The sequence below is a fragment of the Barbus barbus genome (genome assembly GCF_936440315.1).
Source record: "Barbus barbus genome assembly, chromosome: 3".
Classification (NCBI taxonomy): domain Eukaryota; kingdom Metazoa; phylum Chordata; class Actinopteri; order Cypriniformes; family Cyprinidae; genus Barbus; species Barbus barbus.
This window is the reverse complement of record NC_136731.1, coordinates 23,092,521-23,115,700: the sequence shown is the minus strand read 5'-3', so window position 1 is coordinate 23,115,700 and position 23,180 is coordinate 23,092,521. Positions and strand designations below refer to the sequence as shown.

Genomic DNA, 23,180 nt, shown 5'->3' with positions numbered 1-23,180 from the left:
AACAATTAAGTTTTCAATAGCCAGTTTCACAAACCTTTTTTATTTAAAAATCTGTATATTTAAAGCAGATCTATATTTATTATTAAACCTTCGAACATAAAAGCATAATTATTTAAAGCATAAAAATTTGCATAATTATTAGCACCAGCGTTTTCAATCGTGGCATTCACATTAAAAAACAAAAAAAAACATTTTACATCCTAAAACTTTATTTTCAGGTTTAGATTTCATTATATTTTGAATACCAAATTTCAATGTGACTTTTGGATCAAACTGTATATAGTGTTTAGACCACTAGAAGCAAAATACCTGGAGAAGTGCATTCATAAAACACTGCAGAGATCAGATCTCCTCCAAAATAAAATCCTTTATTACAAACACCACACATTCGGAAAAATAAAGCACCCCCCCCAAAACAGCCAAACGCTACAACGACCTGACACATCACAACTTTCACGGTCACATAACCATTTAAAACAATGTCACATGTGCATTCATAATTTAAAAGAAAAGCCTACATTACAAGCAAAATCATGAAATGTTGCTGGTCAAATTAAAAAAAAAGGAAAAAATAAATCAAAACTAATGATTTACAGCTTGAGACCAATGCATCTTATATTAATGCACGTGTGAATGGTTAAAATCACTCAAGGACTGAGCGTCCCGTCACTGCATATTCACAAATGATCAGGTCCTCACATGCATCGCTTTGGGTTTATTTCACTTCTCCCGTTTGAGGGCAGTAGTTTGGGGGAGTTCACAGATTTGAAGTAACTAAAAAATAAAAACACAAACTTCAAAAGAAACATGAAAATACACTATTTTATGTATAGTCACTATTTCAGTTTAGAGACTGCTATTATTTTCTTTAGCTCAGGTGTTGGTGACAGAAACCAAAAATCGAGAACGACAGAATCAGAATGGCTGATGCTCCTTGTTTGGAAATGATGCAGGACTGCACACAGGTAGGCAGGTTTATTGATACTGGTAGTTCATACTGGGATCGCCTCGGCCGTACCCTGCTGGTCCACTGTTGTAGGAGGCGGAGCTACCGCCGAAATTCTGGTTGGCTCCACCCTGTGAGCTGTAGTTTGACTGGTTGCTGTAACCTATGAAAAAGACCAGATCAGAATTAGTTATAAAAAACACAACATTTAAAATAGTTAAAACCCATTCACACCCAGGAAGATAACCACAGCTATAACGATGACACAATATCATTGGCATCACTTTCAGAACATTTTTCACAAAAAAAATTAATAAATAGCCAGCCAATAAGAATCTACAAAGTTTTAAAAAAACTTGAGCATTTAAAGCAATTAACAATGTATCTGCAAAACACACTTATAACAAAACATTGGTTTAGACGCTAATATAATTGTCATTAGTTCTTGGTGTGAATAATTCACCAAAAAAAATGAAAATTGAATTTTCACTTATTCATTTGCTCATCCTCAGGCCATGCAAAATTTGTTTCCTCAGAACAGATTCGGAGAAATGTAGCATTATACCACTTGCTCACCAGTGGATTCTCTGCAGTGAATGGGTGCCGTCAGAATGAGAGTCCAACCAGCTGATAAAAACATCACAATAATCTACAAGTAATCCAGACTAACCGTTAATGAAGCACAAAGCTGCATGTTTATAGATAAATTCATCATTAAGGTGTTTTATCTTTAAACCATCACTTTTGTCCATTATCCATCATAATGCTTCCTCCAGTGGAAAAGTTCCTCCCCTGTTGTCCTCTCACATCAAAATCCACCAACAAGTTGTTCACAGCTGTTTTCACTTGTAAACTGTGCTTGATCTGTGCATATTTCGCTCCTGATTCAGACGACAACTTTTTCTCATGAGAAAGCAATATTATGGATAGAGGCCTCGTATTTTAGCCAGAAGCAATATTTTAAAGGTAAAAATGTCTTGATGGATCGGTTTCTTACACAAACATAGCTTTTCATTTCTCAGTTGTTTGGACTCTCATTCTGACGGCACCCATTCACTGCAGAGGATCCATTGGTGAGCAAATGATGAAGTGCTAAATTTCTCCAAATCTGTTCAGATGAAGAAAAACTCTGAGGCTGAGTACGTTTTCAGCTAGTCTTAATTTTTGGGTGAACATTCTGTTTTCTTTAAGACTCCCAAACTTGTAACTCAGACTGTTTATCACCTTCATAGCTGTAGTCCTGTCCTCCGGTCACTTGTGAGGGATAAGCAGTGCTGTAGTTGAAGTTTACACCTACTCCTCCTCCGCCACCACCTTGAGCCTGGCCGAAATTCTTCTTCTGTCCGAAGCCCTGGCCGTACGGACCAAAGGAACCCCCTTGGCCCACTCCGGATCCTTGAGGCTTGGTGTTTTGGTGCATGGGGAGCGTCTTGCCAGCCGGTTTGGGGGTTCCAGTAGGGGACGAGTAGCTGCCATCACTCTGGTAATACGAGCCGAAACCAGCCTCCCCTGCAGCACCTCCAGAAGACTCGTTTATGCCTGGACCTAATGATCCAGGACCTGAGTCCACTGGTCCACCATTAGACCCTCCGTTATTATAAAAATCTGAAGAGGAATACAGTAAAGGTTAACAGACGGGCATTCAATTCTAACTCAATTCACACTATAAAATGAATGCTTAAACAGAATCAACATATTACTAGTATTTAAGTAACACACCTAAAGTTTTTGCTGTACATTTAACCCCAATACAAAATATATATAAATTCAGGGTAATATTTAACTTAACACTACCAAAAATTTTATTTTGTGGGATACAATGTCTTGGAGTCTCAGTTCACCCATTTAGACGCGAGTTACTGACCCAAGCTAAAACCACCATCTGCATTTTCTGGCTTTGAAATAGTAAATGCATCACACTAAATTTTTCTGTCAATTCACTTCCATTTAAACACGTGCTAATGCAAGACAGCAGAAATGCAAGCTTTTGTTAAAATGTTTCACATTTCGCTGCTCTACAAAGTTCAAGTTTGGACCTGCGAATTAATCGTGTCAAGACGTGACCAATAGAAGATCAATATATCAGGGTTGAATTAAAAGAACACAAAGTGGAGTAGACTGTATATTTTTACATGTTGGAATTATGTTTCTTAAAATAAAAAATAAAAGGTACAGCATAGTTTGTCATATGACCACTGCACTGTCTGAAACAATTCTGCATGCTGAAAATTGTGATCTCAGCTTAATATCAATTTACTTTTCTAAAACATTACGAGTGGTTCCAAAGAAATTGCAGTAATAAATACTGGCTTTGCATATCCGTATATAAAGATTTTTTGGATTGAAAGAATAGGCCACAAACTCATTGCAAAATACTATAAGAGTGAAAAAGGTTTCAATTGTAATACTAGCTCAAATTTTCCATAAAAACACATTTCCACAAAAAAGTCCCTAAACCTATGCAAATCGGTTTAATAATAATAAAAAAAAAATAAAATAAAAAATCCAAAAAACTAAACTAATACTACTACTAATAAAAATGTACATAAATATCACAGGTTTGTAAATTAAATCAAATTTATTGCAAAATATGATGTGATTCACAAACATCAAATTTAAAAACAAAAATGCAGCAAATGCACCCCATTTGTTCAATAGTTCACAGAATTGATAACATTCTGATATTAAAAATCTTACTCCTCACAAACCCAATTTCTCACCATCAATGGCATTGATCGCAATTACAAAAGAAAAATAAATAAACTTTAAAACATTAAAGACATGGCAATGTATGGAAGTGACAATTAAAAATTCATCAGGAACATTATTCCAGGACAAAAACGAAACTGTTGGCAAAAAATGGCTTGTACAGTGACTTCAGAGTGAAGATGCAGTCATTATGAAATGAAAGTCCGCTACTTTGTGACCATCCATCAGCCAATCACATTGCTCGACTGTGCTGATCGCGGCACAAATAATATGTCAGAACATCTTGCTTTTCTTGACTTCAGCAGGCAGAAACTCCCGTTCACATCCACAGTGTTAGCTGATCGTTGGTGCAGGTTTTTTGAGGTGAGATTGTGGGCGAAACATCACAAGGAAACGAGTTCATAATGCGGGTAACCAGTGTTTTTTCCCCTCGGTCTCTTTTTTTCATTTCACATTTGCGTGCTTATTGAAAACATTGGGCGGTTTATGTTGCAAACTCGTGGTAGCCATAGGAGTCTAAGACAAAGTCACCTAAAGGGTGAGACAGAGCAGAGAAGCACAGAATTAGACGTCTTCTGTGTTTGGCATGCCATGACAAACGTCACCGGGCATGAGTCAAGGATGTTAATCAGTTATCATCAAGGTCAAAGATAGTTTTCTGTGTACGTGTTTTTATTTTTTTAGATTTCTCTGCTCCGGTCACCCTCAAGAAGGTCTTTCCTCAGAAAGTGGCGTTGGCATGTTGGGAACATTTCTCGTTTTTCACCGAGGAAAGTTTGCATCCCATGGCACAACAAAGCAGAGAAATGTAAAATCAAAAGGAAAATACAATAGCGGACACTCGCATTAAAGACACCATTAACATGCAGAGTAGCAGTTTAAATAGATCCAGAGCAAAGTGCACAGACTTCTTAATTTGAGATGCAGTCAAAACTAATATATTAAATGGGAAATTAAAACGGCAACAACTTGTGCCATAAAGAAAAGCCTTATAGTTCAAAAAAACTAATTAACAAGGATAACAATCCTAAAAGATACTAAATAAAAGAAAGAAAAGAGTAGATTCAATGGCACCAGTGGGAAATAGGAAAATACTCACTGTAGCCAGAGTTGTTATTGCCACCATATCCATACGTTCCATATCCACCTAAAAGGGGACAAGGATATAGATAAGAATAGTTCTATGTTCAAAGGCAAGTCAACAGGACTTGTTTTATTAGACACAATTAGAGGCATAATTCATGAATAAATCATAGCACAAGGAAGCCATTAATTATAAAAACCTACTTTGATAAACTAAGACTTTAAATTCATAATTCAGCACAAAAATACGTCTGAAAAGTAACATGTTTCAACCAGTAAAGACATGGTCACTAATACAATGGTCAAATAGTGAGAATTCATAAATTTGTCAAATATTCATAAAGTATATTTTAAACATGCATTAATTTTACTGCATTCATTTTAATACTATGATTTAACAATGGGAATGCCAGAACTCAAAAAAAGCACCGCGGAACGTTTCTCACTGGATGAGTTTCGGCGGACCGATTATACTGGAGCACCAACTAGCGTTCTGTTTCTCAATTCCAAGAATGCAAAGAACGGACTTGCGTTCTCGTGGAGACCGGTCTTGCCAAGCTTCCTTGGAAGAACGAACTCGGAAGGACGCGAGAACACAGAACGCACACTTATGAGAACTGAGATGTACTGCATTCCTGCTTAACTGACCGCATAGTCTCAGCATAAGCAGCGACCAATGAACAATAAATATTACAAAATGTCATTAAAACATTTCATACTATTATAGATATTACTTTCATATAATTGTATTGTTTTATTTTACAGCGTTATATGTTTTACTGTTAAGATTCATTTTAATATGCCAATAAAAATGCAGACTTTCTCCGGGTCTTATAACTTTATTAAAATTAACCAAAACAAAACGATAAATGTTTACTTTCAACTTGAAGAGCCGTTAAGTATTTGTGAGAGCGACTTTAAAGCTTACAGGCTTCCGTACACCGGCCACCCACAGCGTTTTCTGGGATTTCTAACAGCTCGATTCTCTCAAGTCTGCACTCGATGCATCCTCAGTTTCAAGAACATATCCGGGCACTTTCATGCATCCTCTGTACTTGCGTTCTTGAGAATTGGAACTGAACTTCGACGGTTAATGATGACGTAGAACGAGAACACAAGGACGCAAGATCGCTGAAGAACGCATATTGAGAAACAGCCAAAAACAAACCACAGTGAACATGGACAAAGAAGCTGATGAGACCGCTTTGGTTGGCCCTGTGGATGGGAAATTTAAAAATCCATATAAAAAAAACTTACTTCTCACTGTTCTCAGGTCAAATATTTATATGCGATTAAAATGCGATTAATTAATTACAAAGCCTCTAATTAATTAGATTAATTTTTTAATCGAGTCCCGGCCCTAATATATATATATATATATACACACACATACATATACACACACACACATATACACATACATACACACATACACATTTAAGTACCATTCATTCAATAGGCTTAATTGTGTGAGAATAATTAATGTGAGAGAAAGCTTGAGCCCTAATAACCAGTTTGTACATTCATCACTTCAGGGAATTTCATGCCTACACACAAATGATTTTTTTTTTTTTAAATAGTGCTGTCAAACAATTAATCACGATCAATTGTCAATGTTAAGATTAGTCTAAAAGCCTAATGCAAACTGATGCTTTCAGACAGCACTATAATTGTACCTTGATTGAATCCTCCACCATTGTTAAATCCCCGGCCTCGGCCCCTGCCACGTCCTCTTCCTCTGCCTCTGGGATTGACCGCCATGTCAGCAGGTGGCCCACTCACCATCCCAAATCCAGCGGGGTGCTGAAATCAACAAATCAGTTTATTATGCACAGAATATATAAGTGAAGATCATAATGACACCGAAAACAGGAAGTCGGGCGTACCATTGGAGGCATTTTCTTATTATTTGCCTCTGAGTTGGAGCCTTCTGGGAAGAGCTTCTCCAGGGCTGCAAGGGCTGCGTAGGCCTTTGCCACCTTTTTATTGGATCCAGCACCCTGAAACGTCTGTTCGTCGATCTCCACCTAGAGCGAAAAATAGAGAAAAGCAGCAGCTTTTTTTTATTTGTTCCGTCTATAATATATAAGATGAATTTGAGAATTCGACCTAACAAACACGTAATATTAAAAACTAGAATGTGTCTCGGAGTTTGTGTCCTCACCTCCATGACGAAGCGTTTGTCGTGGCTTCCACCGGTCTCAGAGATGAGCTTGTACTTCAGTCCTCTGCGTTTTTCGTTGAGCTCCATGACTGGGTTTTTTCCATGTTTGGTTAGGATGGGCCCTTGCTGTCGAGCGCTCTGAGAAAGCGAAAAAGGAGGAATAAGCTCTTATAAGACTGAGTAAGGTACATTACTAGAGATCTGGTGTGACCAATCGAAATTAAACCACAATGAATAAAGGTAGTTATTCAGTGATGCCATACATGACTGTTTAAAAGTTCAGGGTCAGTAAGATGTTTCTGAAAGAAGTCTCTTATGCTCAAGCTCAGCAAGGCTGCATTTATTTAGTCAAAAACAAAAAACATTAATGTTGTGAAATACAATAAAATAATTTTTCTATTGTAATATATTCTAAAATGGAACATTTCTGTGATGACAAAGCTGAATTTTCAGCATCATTACTCCATTCTTCAATCATTTGCTGCTTAAGAAACATTTCTTATTACTATTAATGTTGAAAACCGTTGTGCTGCTTAATATTGTTTAGAAATCGTTTCTCAAAGTCCTTTGTGAATAATAAATACAGCATTTAATTAAAATAGAAATGGTTTATAACATAACTCAAGTCTGTCCTTTCACTTTTAATCCATTTAAAAGGCATTAAGCTTTCCTGTAGCTCAAATAGTAGAGCATGGCGCTAGCAACACCAAGGTCATGGGTTCGATTCACAGGGAAAGCAAGAACTGATAAAATGTAAAAAAAAAAAAAAAAAAAAAAAAAAAAAAAAATAATAACTTGAATGCAATTGCAATGTAAGTCGCTTTGGATAAAAGCGTCTGCTAAATGCATAAATGTAAATGTAAATTAAAAAAAAAAATAAATAAATCTTACTGACCACAAACCGGTGAGACTGAACGTCCTTGTGATGTAATTTACTTTAATTTTTTTTAATGAACTATTTAATATTTAAATTAAAACCTTAATATATTGTAATTTATAAATCTTCTTTACAATCTAATGTAATAATTTTTTATTTGCATCCAAAAAATGCCCACAAGTTGCTAATTCAAATGTATTGCAATCGGTGATATTACATTTTGGTCTTCATGAGCAACTATTTGGATACATGTTGTAAATAAAATCAGTACCTCGTCAGTGGGGCTGTCTGTGGTTGGTGCTGGTTCGGGCTCCATTTGGGTCACAGTAGGCAAAGTCTCCTGTGTGGTCACCGGTTCCTCCTGTTTCACCAGTTCAGCTACCTTTTGCTCCAATCCAGTTGGCAGACCCATATCCTGCAAGACCTGGAGAAGGAATTAAAAAATTAAATTTCTACCATTTCAGGCTGATCCAGTAATCCAAATAATTGATCTCGATTGAATTCTACGTCAGGGTCTCTTACTTTGACAGCTACGTGGAGTTTTGCAGTGCGTTTGGAGGGACCAGAAGCTTCAAAGTTCTTTCCGTCCACCTCTACGGCCATAGTAAACACCGGCACATGGACGGGCCCGGTCTGAGAAATGAGTTTGTACTGCAGACCTGGCTTTAGCTGGTTCAGACGCATCAGGGCATTCATGGCCTGTGGGGGCTCTGCTTTCTCCTCTGGAGCTGAAGGCCAGAAAACAAGGTATGTTTTATGTGCAAAGCTCTGCTCTGCAAACTCCACTATAAGCAGATTAAGAACATCTGAACAGCATTTACATTTCTTTTGCAATTTCTTCTTCTTCTTGTTTGGATTCTTCTCATCAGTAGCCTCCTCCTCTATGGGGCGTTTCATTGGCGGCACGTAGGTTGTGCTGGGTGGGATTTGAACTATGGAGATGAAAGATGTCAAAAGTCAAGTTTCTTGCTTCAAAATAGATAGATTTGATACATAAAACATCCACGAAGTAATGAAAAATGTCCACTTTCACTCACTTTTACCTGTGTAGTCAATAGGTGTGTCACTCCTTGGTTTTCTGGGCATTTTTGAAGGAAGCGGGTCCATGCCGAGTACTTTGTGCAGCTGGCCAAAAGCTGAAAGCCTTAAGGCATGCTGTCAACCAAAAAATGAAAACGTCACCCATAACGCTCAAATGAGATCTCCAAATGTTCAAATACAAAATTGTAATAAAACAGTAAATTGTGGACAAACCTGAGCACTCTGGGTGATGTCCTCCCGCTGCTGGCGATCCATGTGACTGATGGCATCTGTTGGCTCCTTTTCGCAAGGGTCACAAATGCCTGAACCATCTAAAGCAGACAGATTCACATTCAAATTAAGAAATTTTAAAAGCATCCTTGTAGTATTCTAGACTTCTCAGGCATACATAATGCTGATTGGTCAATAGTACACAATATAATGCTATAATATGAATGCATTGCACTCAAAAATGGTCTTTCATACTGTATGTTGATATACTGACAGGCAGTCATTTTAGATATGAAGTGTGGAGCTGACTTACCAGCCATTAGAATTCCAGATGCGAGACACTCCAGAACTCTACGGAGAGCTTCTCCGGCTCCCATTGGCCGATTCCCAGTGCCAACTGCCTTCTCGCACAGCAGCTCTAAGGGCTTCAAGAAACAACAGCTACATCAGATAGATGCCAACATCTAAATATTTGCCTATATTTTTATCTAAAAAGAATTAACGGGGAAAACAAGACAAATGCTTATAGAAAAAATTGCATCACATTAATTCTTAATCGTCATGAGGAATCAACATTTGATATGAAAAAATAATTTTAAAACTACTAAAAATTGCTTATTTTTTCCTTGAATATTCAAGTAAATTGTAATAAAACAAATTAATCAATTAAAATTAGCATTTTTAAAGACTATATAGTAGGGTTGTTAATCGATAAATTTTTAATCGAATTAACATGGTGTGCCGATTAACCAATCGCACAACAGCTCCGCTGTGCCTTTTTTTGAAACTACTTTCATTGGCAAAATTGAGCAAAAACACAAAACTAACAATATTTTGTCTAAAACTATAAAATTCTTGTTTATTATACTTGTGTAAAATCGGTATTACATCACACAGATAAAGAAAATGTGTGGGTGCATTAAATACGTTAATTTTAACGTGTTATTTTATTATAATCATCAAATTAAAGCATTAAACTGACAAACATGTGTAAATGGGAAATTTAATGCAATTTGCTTATTGAGTCTACAGTTCAATGCAAAAATGAATAAGAAATGTTAAAACTAAAAGATCAATCAATACATGCTACAACCACATGCTTGTTTACAACCCCCCCCCCCCCTCCCCCCCTGCATGGCAAGCCAAACCAAAGTTCACCACAGGACAACTTTTGGTATTTCTGACATAGACTATATAGACAGCTATGGCTTTTTGGAGGGCCAGCTCTTCATTTTTGTGATTAGAATGAATGGTCATTTTCTATTAAAGCAGCACTGTTTCGTGCCACAATGTAAACAATACATAATTTTACACCAGCTTTTGTTGCAATTTAAATATCGGTCACCCCATATTCTCGGGTTGTTTTGTACTTACCCATCCTCGCAGAGGGGCCCAGGTGGGAACACGCGCACAGAGGTCCCTCAGGATACGGATTACAATCACACAGGAGCGTAGTCCATTAGCCCTGGCCTAGAGACAAAAGCAGGTGGGATACAATCCAACAGTTTATCTCATGGAATCATAATGTGGCACAACACCAAAGCAATAAACAAACAAAGAAAAGGGGTGAGATTTGCCGATACTGAATAATGTGTCAATAAGCATTAGCAATGTAGAAAGAGTGGCAAATGGTTAAGAGTTACAAAAAAAGCAATTACTCAGTTGAGAAACTACATATATGACAGATATTAAGAGAGCAGATTAAAAACGTCAAGCTCAAGAGATGAGGAACACAACAGGGCTTGTGTTTGTGGCTGGCCTTGTGATTAGTTATTAAATATCAGAGCTGAGTTGATACAAGCGAGAATGTACTAGAAGATACTAGATATGGATTAAATCTGGGAAATGCTGCTGCTTTTTAAAGCATTGCATGACATCAGTGAAACCACAAATACACTAATATGGTGGAAAAGGTGCAATGTTTCTTTTTGGCATAAATGAAAGCTGACAGATTTTCGGGACCTGCATTAAATGTCTACCACTTACAACAACGTTCTGGGTTCAATACAAGTTTTAGAGGCAGCATTTGTGGGATAATGTAAATGCAATAAAAACAAGAAGTCTCATAGTTCAGCAAGGTTGCATTTTTTTTTTATCAAAAAATGCAGTTAAAACTGTAATATTAGGAAACACTAGATACGCTTTAATTTATTTTATATAAAATTATAATATGCATATAGTCTACTTCTATATTTCTACATAATTTCTTTATTATCTTATATTATTAAAAAATATTTTTGTGCAAAACGTGATACATTTTTTCAGGGTCCTTTAAAGAATAAAGAGTTCAAATTGAACACCATTTATTTGAAATAGAAATCTTTTGTAACATTATAAATGTATTTACAGTCACTTCTGATCACTGTTACCTTGCAGAATAAAAGTGAATAATAACTTTTAAAATCGTTCTAAATGCTTTTCTAAATTTCTTTTTTTTCTAAATGTAAATAAATGAGAACTAAATGTAAAAATGTTAAAAAGTTCACATGAATGTTTTAAATGCCATGTTTTTTTCCTACTAGCCAGCCAAATAATCCCTTTCTAGTTTCTTTCCACATCTCTTACAAAACTACAGGGTCTACAGTTGTGTATTTTAATGATTGTTTCCTGTCTGTATTCCATTATAGCAATACAAAGTGTCAAAATTAATTGTGGCAATCAATATTATGCCAAAAAAAGGTGATGAGCATTCCTATAAAAGACAATTCAAATGATATTGGGAAAAAAATATTCGCCAGCGAAGCGTCAAATGGTATGGCGGGCTGCAGAAATATTGCACCTGCCATTTGCACTGAAATATTTGAATTTTAAATCAAGGCATTCAAATGTTAACCTGGACTGTAAAAGCGGCAGTTGACACTGGCAATAACGTCTCAAAAAGGTAAAAAACTGTTTATCGATGTGATAATACACTTAGTTAAATTAGCCAAGCAGAGGTCAGACAGCATTGACAAAGATGTCCTTGGCAATGCAATTCAAAACCATCCAGCAAGAATATGACATTCTACCGGAGGCAAATACACTCCCACAAATGAAATCTACACAGAAAAAAATCCACAAAAACAACTGATAAAATACAGCATGAAATAAACACAGAAACAAAAATAAGAAAAAAACAAACTCAACTACTAGAAGACAAATAAAGACAAGATGCAAACCTGGAACCACTTGGCGTGGCGGAGGGACGCCAAGGCAGTCAGGCATTTCTGCCTGTCCAGTACATCCGGGGGATCGTTGACTGATAGCGTTTCTATTGGCAGGTGGAATAAGAAGACAAGGTACAGTTTGACCAAGGGGTTTTTCTGTCTCACGGCCAGGGGGGGAGGAGGCAGATAACCCTACCAAAGGCAGTGGAGGGGAGAGGAGGGGGAACCCCCCCAAACCAGAGCAACTCTTCCTGTGCTAGTACACAACAGCAGGACAGAAATCTACAAGTGGCCGGAGCATCCGGCTCTGTTCCAAACCCAAGTGAGGCTACACTCAACAATAAAAACCATAAATCTAGTCGTTTCCTTCGTTACACTATTAACACACATACATTGGAATTGACATTGAATGAGCCTTTTTATAAAAGCATAATTAAAATTGCTTTAACACATTAGAAAAAAATGTAATTAGTAGATTACTTAAAGTCCCCTTGTAGTTTATTTTATTGTATTTTATCCCTTAAAACACATCTTTGATCATCAAAATGACATTTAAATGTTTTGTTCTTGTGAAAATTATTAGCTTGAATGTAACTACACCCTTATGGCAAGCCGTTTTGACTTTTATTCCTTCTCAGGATATGAATTCTTGATATCCACAATTCAGTTTTTACTAGTTAAAATGTTAATTCTTGATATCAGGAATTAGATTTCTACTAGTAACAATGTTAATTCTTGACATCAACAATTACATTTTCACTAGTTAAAATGCTAATTGTTGATATCAAGAATTAAATTGTTGATATCTGTAATTGTATTTTCACTAGTTAAATGTCACCATAGGCTGCCATTCAAAATCAATTGTTGATATCAAGAATTAATTTCTTACTAGTTGAAATTCCAATTTCACATATCAGAAATACAATTCTTACTAGTAAAAATGTCTATTCTTGATATCAAGAACTAAATTGTTGATATCAACAATTTAATTGTCACTAGTGACAATATTATTGTTGATATCAGAAATTACCCTCCCAATTGTTGATATCAGAAATACATTTTCAGCTATCAGAAATGAACATTGTGAACACTATGAATATGCAAATTAGCCCCACCTCCACTCAGTCACACCAGCCAGTGCCTCCTGATCCACTTAACTGTAGTATACTCAAAACAATAGCATACACGGAAAACTACTGATATAACTGTTTTTACCAGCGGACAACTACAGTAATACTGTAACATTCGTTAAAGTTACTTGCTTGACGATGTTCCGTCCTAAAATACCTTTAAGACCGAATGCAGGTGTTCGTGATTCCAATTCGCGCCCGCGAGCATACGTGTGTTAAGTGCAGGCGCCAATGCGGGAGAGGTGGGTCTGACTCCGGGCCACTTTTACACTATTATTCTAAATTTCACATTAAATGGCTTCATGGGTTTTTTGCTCCCATTTATTTTTGGTTTTGTGCTGATATTAGTATATTTTGCATGCTAGTGATAGGAATCTATCCCTTGACGTGACTGGTTATTGAACTTTGTGACATAGCAACCCGAGGGCCATTTCAAACCACGTTTCTGGGACTGCCAATCGGAAACTAGTTTTAAGGAGAAAATACTCAGCAATGGTTTTGATTAATGGATTGGCACACGGTTTGTCTAAAAGCATATTAAAAACACCACATAGACAAATACACAACAAACTTGATTTTCACAAAAGGGGGACTTTACATTAAATTTTAAACTAAAAACATGTACATAAACATTCATGGTTTATTCCAATATGTGCATGTAAAAAAGTGAGTAAAACAGTCTATTTTTTTAAATGAATTCAAAGAACTAACTTATAAAATTAACTTATAAAAAGATTAATGTAAAATACCACTTTACATGAAAGCACTCCATTTTAGATAAAAATGTAGGCACAAAACCATCATAACGCCTGGTTGGTTGGTGTTTCAATGCCTTGCCAGATTCCTTGGCAAATTTCATGGCAAGTCACAGGTTGAAATATTATAAAAGAGTCATTAAAAGCCTATATATAATTTGCTTTACATAAACTCTAAAATAGATTAAGGGTTTACTGTTAAAAAAATTCTGTGAAAGTGTTTTAATAACGCTTTGGATAAAAGCATCTGCCAAAATTAATAAATTTAATTTATGCACAATGCATTCTGGACTAACTATGGAAGACACGTGATGATTTAGTCAACAATTTTCTGCCACTGACTTCACCTATGATGCCTCAAGGTGGCGTCTAGGTAGGCAGCTCACTATGATTTGGAACAGAGCCCTTGTGGCTGTATTTTGTGACATGAAGGTGTACAGTGAGTGAACGTCAAAGGGAGGTTCTTCTATGGCTTGAGTATCAGTGAGAACTGAGTGCATTTGTGCATTCATGTGACATGGGGGAACCCCTCCCCCTCACCCCCTTGTTTTTTTTTCTGGGTGCACTGCCTTGCCCCTTCCGAGACAGAGAGCGTCCAGTTGGTCAAAGGTCCAGCGTCCCTAAAATTGACAAACTAGAAGGCTTGACAGAGAGAATCAGATTTTGAACCACAGGCAGCAGTAGTCAGATACACAAGAGGTATGATAAAAACGAGTCCACACTGCAGCAAAACTGATGGCTCGTGATGGTCTAAGGCAGGCATCACTAACTGAGGGGTCACAGATAGGGCTAGGCTTGGACTTCGGCCTCAAGTTTGCTCTCAATTGACCCTTCGCCAAGCCCCGCCAGCCTTTGGTGGGAGCAGCTTTATTTAAAAACAACTGTAAGATGGCAGTGTCATACAATCATTAACATGTAATCCACAGTAATCTTTAAAATGGTAAAGATTTAATAGCAACATTTTACCATATTTCAGTTTAAAAACTTAGACCAAAGACTAGAAGTTTGTCTGATAAAATGAAGAATGGCAAAAGCTGCCAAGATTGTAAAAATGGGGTTTAGCCAAAGGTCAATTGTTTTATATTACCGAAACAAGTTTTTCTTTTGGTGTTTTCCCTTTATAACATTCTAGCCCTGAAAAAGCTCTTTACTAAACTAAAAAAAGTTGCCCACAATTTTCTAAACTACAGATCCATTAAGTTACTGTGACCATATATTATCACTCTGGGTCTAATCTTTTATTTACACTGTATCCTAATGTCTAGCATTATCTATAACCCTCCTGCCCTCCGTCTAGCCTCTTTGAGAAAGGCTCTGTCAACAAGTCCTGGCGAACAAACCAGAATTCGACAATACTTCTGCTTCTCATTTTTGCTGCAATGCAAACCGTTCCCTTTCTTCTCCATTATACGAACACATGCAAACAACAAGGTTTGTGATTTTGTTTCTTAATTCTCAGTAAGCCTTCAGTAAACTCTCCTTTTAAATACTTCAAAGGGAACTGGGTCTTATTTAAAGCTTATGTTACTGTATATTGGGCCATCAACACTCTAACATCACGCTGCACGGAACTGTGAGACTTCAGGTGGCAGTAAACATAACAATCTGTGTTACATGACTAGTCTGTACACAACATCCCCAAGCTCCATTGAAGGCCCAATAAACAATATCCCTGCCTGAGTCCATCTCATCTGCATTTGCTGTCTCTGGGGTTGTGGGTTGTTAGATGAACCGTAAGGCACGTGATTTCAAACCTACCTCCGGTGGCCTGCTTCTCAGCCTCCTCCCTCATGAGAGGTGACGTCAGGTGAATGGTGAGGGTCAGCGGTGGCTCCTTGGAGTTCTTGATGACAATGGTGGCATCACGGATGCACGGTTTAACGTCATATATTTCTTCTGTGACGAGCTGTTGATAAGACCATTGAGGTTCATGCATGTTTATTATTCTTCCTTTGTAAACCATGTTTAAAATTAGAGATGCAGACATACCTTAAGCTGCACAGCGAGGTTCTCGGAAACTCTCTTTAACAGGCCGATGGTGGGTTTGTCTTTGCATAACAGCACAAGCTCCAGGTCAAGATCTCCCTTCAGCAGGAGACCTTTAGCTACCAGCCCCACACGCATGACTCCACGCAGGGACCGCGTGGGATGCTCCATTGACTTTGGTTCACTGGAGAACAAAATATGAGGGGCAGTTACATGAGATACTAACTCACTCCAGTAACTAATCATGGAGTCACAGGAAAATTACACAGTGAACAGACAAGACGCAATTAAAAATTCTCACGTCTCTTTCTCAGCATCTCCATCGGACTCCAAGGAATTCACTATGGTATTTCCTTTCTCCTGCTCATCCAGCCAATCAGAGACAGCCTTGAGGGCGCGTTCGGTGTGGGACACCATGTTCTGCACCCCCTCCAGCTCCTCCTGGGTGGGATAGATGCCAGAGTGTTTGGCCATCACATGGCGGTCGTCGTTCACAAAGATGCGCATGGAGCGATGACGAATAGGCAGCGGCTTCTCAGAAAAAAAAGAGAAAAAAACATTAATAAACATGACAACTTAAACCAAAAGGTTGTGCACATATACTACTGCATGGGCTGGGTTCAGTAAGGTTTTTATTTTAAGAAATTAATATCTCTATTGAACAAGGATGCATTAAACTGATCAGAAGTGGTAAATACATGTATAATGTTACAATATATTTCTATTCTAAATAAAGAGTTCTTTTTATCAAAGACTTCTGGAAAAACGTAAAAATGGAGAAACGGTAACTGTTTAACAATGATAATATTAATAAATGTTTCTTGAGCAGCAAATCAGCGTATTAGAATGATTTTTGAAGGATCGTGTGACACTGAAGGCTGGAGTAATGATGCGGAAAATTCAGCTTTGATCACAGGTACAAATTACATAACATTATTTATTGCAATATTTAAACCACTGATCTTACTGTATTTTTCATTAAATAAATGCAGCTTTGGTGAGCATAAAGAGACTTTGGCAAAATTCTGCCTTTTCTCTTTATATTTATAAACAAGCTTCAAGTAAACAAAAACATCAAAATGTTCTGTTTGTTTGCAAACAAGCTGGATAGAATTTTCCTAATCAGTATGGCCGCTCTGTGTAATTACTGGCATATTAGTATAATTTATTAGTACAATATGGTGCATAATTAGCACTAGTAAGTAGATTTAATGCAATTTGTTAATGCAATTGTTTGTTGTACCATATTTTCTTGGAAGAAATTAGGGCTGCATGATAAATCACATGTGACTGTCATGCGCATCTTGTAAGTGAAGCCGGTTCTGTGATTGGTAGTAAATCTCCATCATGTGCTTTCAGATGGAGCAGCATTTAATACACAGAGCCATAATTCACTGACAAGCTACGCAATATCGTGTTCATTATCGATGGCGATTCATCTGCGATTATGAACCTGATATTGTGTAGCTTGTCAGTGAATTATGGCTCTGTGTATTAAATGCTGCTCCATCTGAAAGCACATGATGGAGATTTACTACCAATCAGAGAACCGGCTTCACTTACAAGATGCGCATGACAGTCACATGTGATTTATCGTGCAGCCCTAGAGCAAATCAGACTGCAGAAGCATTGAAGTATGTATACTTCACCATAATGGCTACAAAGTGGTTCTTCAGTTTGGCAGTGTTGGTGTATATGTGGCAGAGGAATGCTGCTCCAATTGGTCTGTAATAAAAAACAATCAGTTTCCATAATCAGTCAAAACCTATAAAGCAGCAAAAACATAATTCTTTCAAAGCTGTTTTAAAGATAGTGTCAATCAAAATGTAGTGCAATGTATAGTTATGGCTATATTTATTCATTCAGCCGACACAAATAGAAGTTTCATGATTAAAAAAAAAAACACTGTCACTGTGTTTAACAATAACTTGGGCTAAAAAAGGATTTGAAGTAAAAACCCAGTTAAAGCAATTCTGTTTCAGCTAAAGATTCCACACAAATCAAGGCCTAATCCATATAATCCTTCTACATGCACCCTGGGAAATGTTCACAATTCACAGGAGCATCACATATTCTGATCTCCATGGAAACAGTGACTCATTGCAACCCATAATATCATCCAGGCCAATGAGATGCAGCACAAGCAGCTCAGAACACAAAACCTTCTTTATGCTTACCCGTTTAGATTGGAAACCCATTTTGTTTATAGACGGAAATCTTAAACATAAGCGACATGAATTTTGAATTTTTCTGAACCCTGAAACTCATTTCTTGCTACTGTCTCCATGCTAGTCGTATAAGTGCTAAATCAGTTGTTCACCAGTGCCGTTCTCACCTCTTTATCTGGGCGAAACTTGTTTTTCATTCATAGCAAAATGCCAGGAAATGTTTGCTGACCTCACATTTCACAAGTGAACCGTCTCACGTCTGTCACTTCTGCTCTACAGTTGTGTGAGGCATCTCTTTTATTCCAGTACTATTGCTATAAAAACCTACAAACATCACAACTATACTCGACTGAGGCAAAACAATGAAAAGAAACTCAACTGGAATAAAATAAAAGCAGCGGGAGCTGGGACAGACAGGCTGTATTGTATTATATCAGGTTTTTAAATCTTTTATATGCCACAGACCCTCAGTGTTAAAAGCTAGCCATGTATTTTTCATATATAAAGAGAAAAATGTACATAGTTAAAAATTAATGTGTAAAATATTAAGTTTATATCGTTACATTATATAACGTTCTTCTATGCATTATAATACACTATACCATTTGTACATTTTAGTAATTTATAATTATTTACTTTAATCATTTTTTATATTAAGATTAACACTTCTCCAGACCGCAGTATGAAAATATCTGTATTAAATTTAAGAAAAAACAAATACATAATGCATATAATAGTAATAATAAATCTTGGTTTTGGCACTGGTGGGACTGTACTCCTCAAATTTGATCATTAAGCATAAGTATCTGAGCATTGTGCAAATACACTTTGGAGAAACAAAAATATGTAATTATTCAACTTATATGATTTTTTCACTGCGAAACTTATATATCACTGCGTTATATAATTTGTGTTCCTTTAACAAGCAGGACACGCACTCCAAAATCTAAAACAGATGAGTAAAATAAAAACAACAACAACGTACCTCTTACATAATCAACATACACACAAGTAAACGTGATTTTGTACCTCAAGTAACACAATGCTGGAAGCAAACGAGGGAAACGCAGCACACGTCACAACTGTGCGGCCATTTTATCGCAGCCAAACAATGGGGACAGTCTGCGCAAACATCTAGCATTAAAACAACATCTGGTCCTTAATATTGCATTCATCATGATCTAATTAGGTTTGTGCACGTAAATCTGGCTAACTGTGCCTAAAATAAGCTTTCTGACCAAGATACTTATTTGGTTTTGAGACCCGGACAGAGACACCGAAAGAGATAAAATGGTCGTGACCCTGCCCCAAAACAACTAAAAAAGTGTTGATTTAACTAGAAAATGCGACCGAAAAGACTATTAACCTTATTTATTTTAAACGTGAGAGAAAATTATGAAGTAATGCTCAATTCTCGCTGTTTTTGTGAAACGCATGAGTTAGCGTGCTAATCGCTAGCCATAACCGTTTGCCATCGAAATAAATACATTTATGCAGCATTTAAGTGTTGGAACGACACATTTATGGTCAGTTAAAATGTATTAATATGACATATTTGCACCTCAAAACATTTTAAACCACATAATGTTTCATCTACTCACCAGCGCAGCGACTAGATGTGTACTACTGTCGCTGTAGAGAAGCAGCGTGAGCTGAGATCGAACAGTGACACGTGATTTCAGTGGACCAATAGGATCATTCGATGGCGCGTCAGCGACAGACAGGAGTGAATGGAGAGGGCGTGGCTTTGTCATTCATACTGACGACTGCAAAATCGAACATTTCTTTCTTTCTTTCGCTGGAAAAGGAAGGCGTCAGCTGAGAAAATCACATTTTGTATGCATCAAAACAAAGCAAATTGCAATGTAAACTGAGACACTGTCCCCCGGTTTCACAGACAAGGCTCAAGCCTAGTCCCAGACTATACTGTAGGCTACATCTGAGCTGTTTCACTGCGTGATCTTAAAACATATAAGTGCTTTTGTTTAGTCTCAAGACGGACACCAGTAATGTTCTTTTCTAAGGCACATTTATAAAACTTACTCAGATGTCCTAATTGAACTTTGGCTTAATCCTGGTTTAGTCTAAACCCTGTCTGTGAAACCGGGCCTGTATTTAAATAAGACAAATGAATGACTATTTTAGGATTTTTTTCTGTCAAAATGTAGACAGCGGTAGGACACGGGCTCGGTCGTTTGGGGGCGATGCAACACAAAGAAAAACACGGCCTCCGGGAACGGAAATAGTCAAATTACAGAAAGAACTGTGTAACCATGTGGCTTTTCTTCTTTTCACCCTGATACCACAAGATAACTGTTTTGATACTTACTTGTATTATTTAAGATGAATTCATTTTGAAATTGGTGTCATTTGTCACTAAAAAGGCAAAAACAATGCAAAATATCTTGTTTTGAGAACTGATTGATATTAACAAACTGCTCTCCACTCTCATAAAAAAATGGTTTATAGTTGTCATTAAGCCAGTACCTTTTCAAAAAACTAATAATATTAACAATTTAGGTATTAATATTTACACTATAGGAACTGTAGCCTGTTTAGGCCTATGTACTTTTGGGGTAGGCCTATATAAGGTACATGTTGTACTTTAGGGGAACGGCACGTGACAGCATTGTACCTTTTCCCGAGAGTGCCAGTTTTTAAAAGAAAGCCAGGCCTAATAGTAGACATGTAAATGCAGCATCTTGACACAGATAGAGACAGAAACTGAGATTCTTTCTGAAATGAACCTTTATTGGTCAAAATAATATTCAATAGCTTCTAAATTCCATAGCTTTTCAAGATCACACATAGTAGGGCAAGACACAAATATACAGATACAAGAACACTGAGCGGTCATCATGCACATGTAAAAGCTCTGCCGTTAGGTTGCAGTGATATTTACACTATTTCTTCGTTATTTGACTTTTATGTACTGTATGTAATACTGGATGTTGACTATACAGAATCCTGTGCGATAGCTCTGAAGCCGAACAAAAGCTTCATGTCCAAAGACATTTTGATTAAGTCACTATAAGAATAATTTTTACAATGAATCATATAAACAATCACCAAAAGAGATGGTGCATGTTAATCCTGAACAGTTGCAAACTAGCTTATTAAATCACAGGACCAAACAACATATATTTTCTTTGCTCCTTTGACTCCTCTTGGCCTTTTCCTTAGCTTGCATGCCTTCAGTAATGCTGCACTGCAAAGATTTTGGTTTATAGCTTCCTATTTTTCCCCTTTTCCCAGTCTCTTCTATGTGGTAGAACACATACTCTGGAATCCCTCCATCAGTTCCGATTAATTGTGCTTTTCATTGAGCTCTGGAAGGAGCTGATCTCCCACCGCCGAAATGTGCTCCCTTTTAGGTCACTGCGGCCGGTGGTTATGCGGTAGATCTTTCTTAGGACGGCCCGGCGTAGAAGGATATAGACCCAAGGGTCCAGAATCTGGTTCCAGGAGGCCAGACGCACTCCCGTTACCATTAAAGTCCTGTAGTTTTTCAGATCATCCCCCATCATCCCCCAGCTGTACGAGCGGATGACTGACATCAGACCGAAGATCTGTCAGGAAAACAGAGAAAGTTAGTTGTGGATGAAGCAATATAAAGGCATGGTATAACAGCAAAAGAATAGTAACGACTAGTCAGATCCAAGATCAAACAGGAAAATTTCACTGATCAGAGGTTGCTCGTTGTGTTTCATCCTTCACAATGCATTCAGGTCTGTTTTGATCCCTGAAGAGATGAGTAAATATATATATATAAAAAAATGCATGGCTTTTAGTATGGAAACCAAACTTTTAAAATGTGTCAAGACTATCAAAATACAGATTTTTTTCTTTTTTCATATTAAAATTCTTTGAATTTTGACTGCAGACTTGGAAAATCTACACACAGTTTGAAACAGTTGACATATTGTGGTGGAAATACCTGGAATTACTTTTTTTTTATCATGAGAAAAATCACAGAAGGAAACTGTTTTCTATTTAATCTTATTGCTGTATAGAAGAAATGATTAAGACATTTTGTCCTTCCTATGTCCTACACAGACATACTTAAAAAACATCTTTAAAATAAAAATGTTCTTAAAATGCATAACCAATTAGATCTAATATCTATTTATATAAATTTTAAGCATATAAATAAATAAAAAATAGTGTACTTAGTCACTTCTAATATTACTATATCTAATCCAAATAATAAAAATAAATAATAAAATCTATTATAAACAGTATTTTCATTTTTTTTGTTATGACAAAATGATTTATATCTATATTTGTATATTAATTTTATATACTTTTATTACGATTATGAGGTTGGTTATGTTTACATTTACATTTAGTCATTTAGCAGACGCTCTTATACAAAGTGACTTACAAATGAGGACAATAGAATCAATCGAAACCAACAAAAGACCAACAACATGCAAGTGCTATTACAAGTCATGGTTAGCCTAATACAGTACACGTAGAAATAAATATGCAATTGATAGAGGGTCAAATGTGTGTGTGTGTTTTTTTTTTTTTAATAAAAAGAAGACAGATAGATCAAATAGAATTAGAATAGAGAGTGCTAGAGTTAGAGGGTCAAATAAAGATAGAAGATGGTTGATGGAAGATCAAATAAAGATGGTTTCTTCTTGAATCTTCTGAATATTTTTTGTTTGCATGTGAAGTACTTGGAGCTTATTGTAATGTTTTTTAATTCTACAGTCCTTCATAGATAGACAGATAGACAGACAGACAGGATGATTGTTAAAATTATTAATTTGTAATGGCCATACTCACCAGCAGAGGACTCCAGCAGATGCAAGAAGTGACCATAATGCCCACCAGCTGTGTCACCATCTCAATGTCATGTGATTTAGCCGATCTGCCGTGGCACTTCTTCCTGCGCAGACGGGCGATCACCAGTGTCACCACACTGATGGTGTTGCAAACCAGTGCCACGGCCAGCAC

General features: G+C 36.8%; 2 protein-coding genes across 9 annotated transcripts in view; both read right to left on the bottom strand.

Annotated features, from left to right (window-relative positions):
- Positions 1-187: 187 nt before the first annotated feature.
- On the bottom strand, positions 188-19,885 carry LOC306859748 (interleukin enhancer-binding factor 3 homolog). 8 transcript variants are annotated; one of them, XM_079400984.1, is made up of 20 exons: positions 19,817-19,879; positions 19,245-19,337; positions 17,697-17,772; positions 16,349-16,578; positions 16,051-16,231; positions 15,820-15,967; positions 12,189-12,280; positions 10,405-10,500; positions 9,344-9,455; positions 9,034-9,131; positions 8,823-8,934; positions 8,601-8,711; positions 8,302-8,507; positions 8,051-8,203; positions 6,903-7,040; positions 6,625-6,765; positions 6,415-6,541; positions 4,755-4,802; positions 2,171-2,551; positions 188-1,109 (listed from the first exon to the last, which is right to left on the bottom strand). In XM_079400984.1, the coding sequence occupies exons 3-20, from the start codon at positions 17,697-17,699 to the stop codon at positions 976-978; spliced, it is 2,511 nt and encodes an 836-aa protein (XP_079257110.1). In that variant the 5' UTR covers positions 17,700-17,772; positions 19,245-19,337; positions 19,817-19,879; the 3' UTR covers positions 188-975. The 8 variants fall into 8 exon arrangements, with proteins under 8 accessions (XP_079257110.1, XP_079257108.1, XP_079257107.1 ...); XM_079400982.1 differs by having other exon boundaries at positions 8,817-8,934; positions 19,817-19,851; XM_079400981.1 differs by lacking the exon at positions 19,245-19,337 and having other exon boundaries at positions 8,817-8,934; positions 19,817-19,885.
- Positions 19,886-20,951: 1,066 nt separating this feature from the next.
- LOC306850422 (prostaglandin E2 receptor EP1 subtype-like) overlaps positions 20,952-23,180 on the bottom strand; it is a 5,692-nt gene continuing 3,463 nt past the window's right edge. Inside the window, exons 2-3 of the mRNA XM_079386077.1 lie at positions 23,010-23,180; positions 20,952-21,784 (exon numbers count right to left, since the gene is read on the bottom strand). The exon at positions 23,010-23,180 is cut by the window's right edge and continues 716 nt beyond it. Of these exons, the coding sequence (XP_079242203.1) occupies positions 21,512-21,784; positions 23,010-23,180 (444 nt within the window). The 3' untranslated portion in view covers positions 20,952-21,511. The remainder of the gene's footprint in view (positions 21,785-23,009) is intronic.

Coding starts and splice junctions, on each gene's coding strand:
- LOC306859748 (XM_079400981.1), bottom strand. Junction 15,968..16,050: donor ACCTCGCTGTGCAGCTTAAG/GTATGTCTGCAT, acceptor TCTTATCAACAG/CTCGTCACAGAAGAAATATA. Junction 8,712..8,816: donor TATTGACTACACAGGTAAAA/GTGAGTGAAAGT, acceptor TCATCTCCATAG/TTCAAATCCCACCCAGCACA.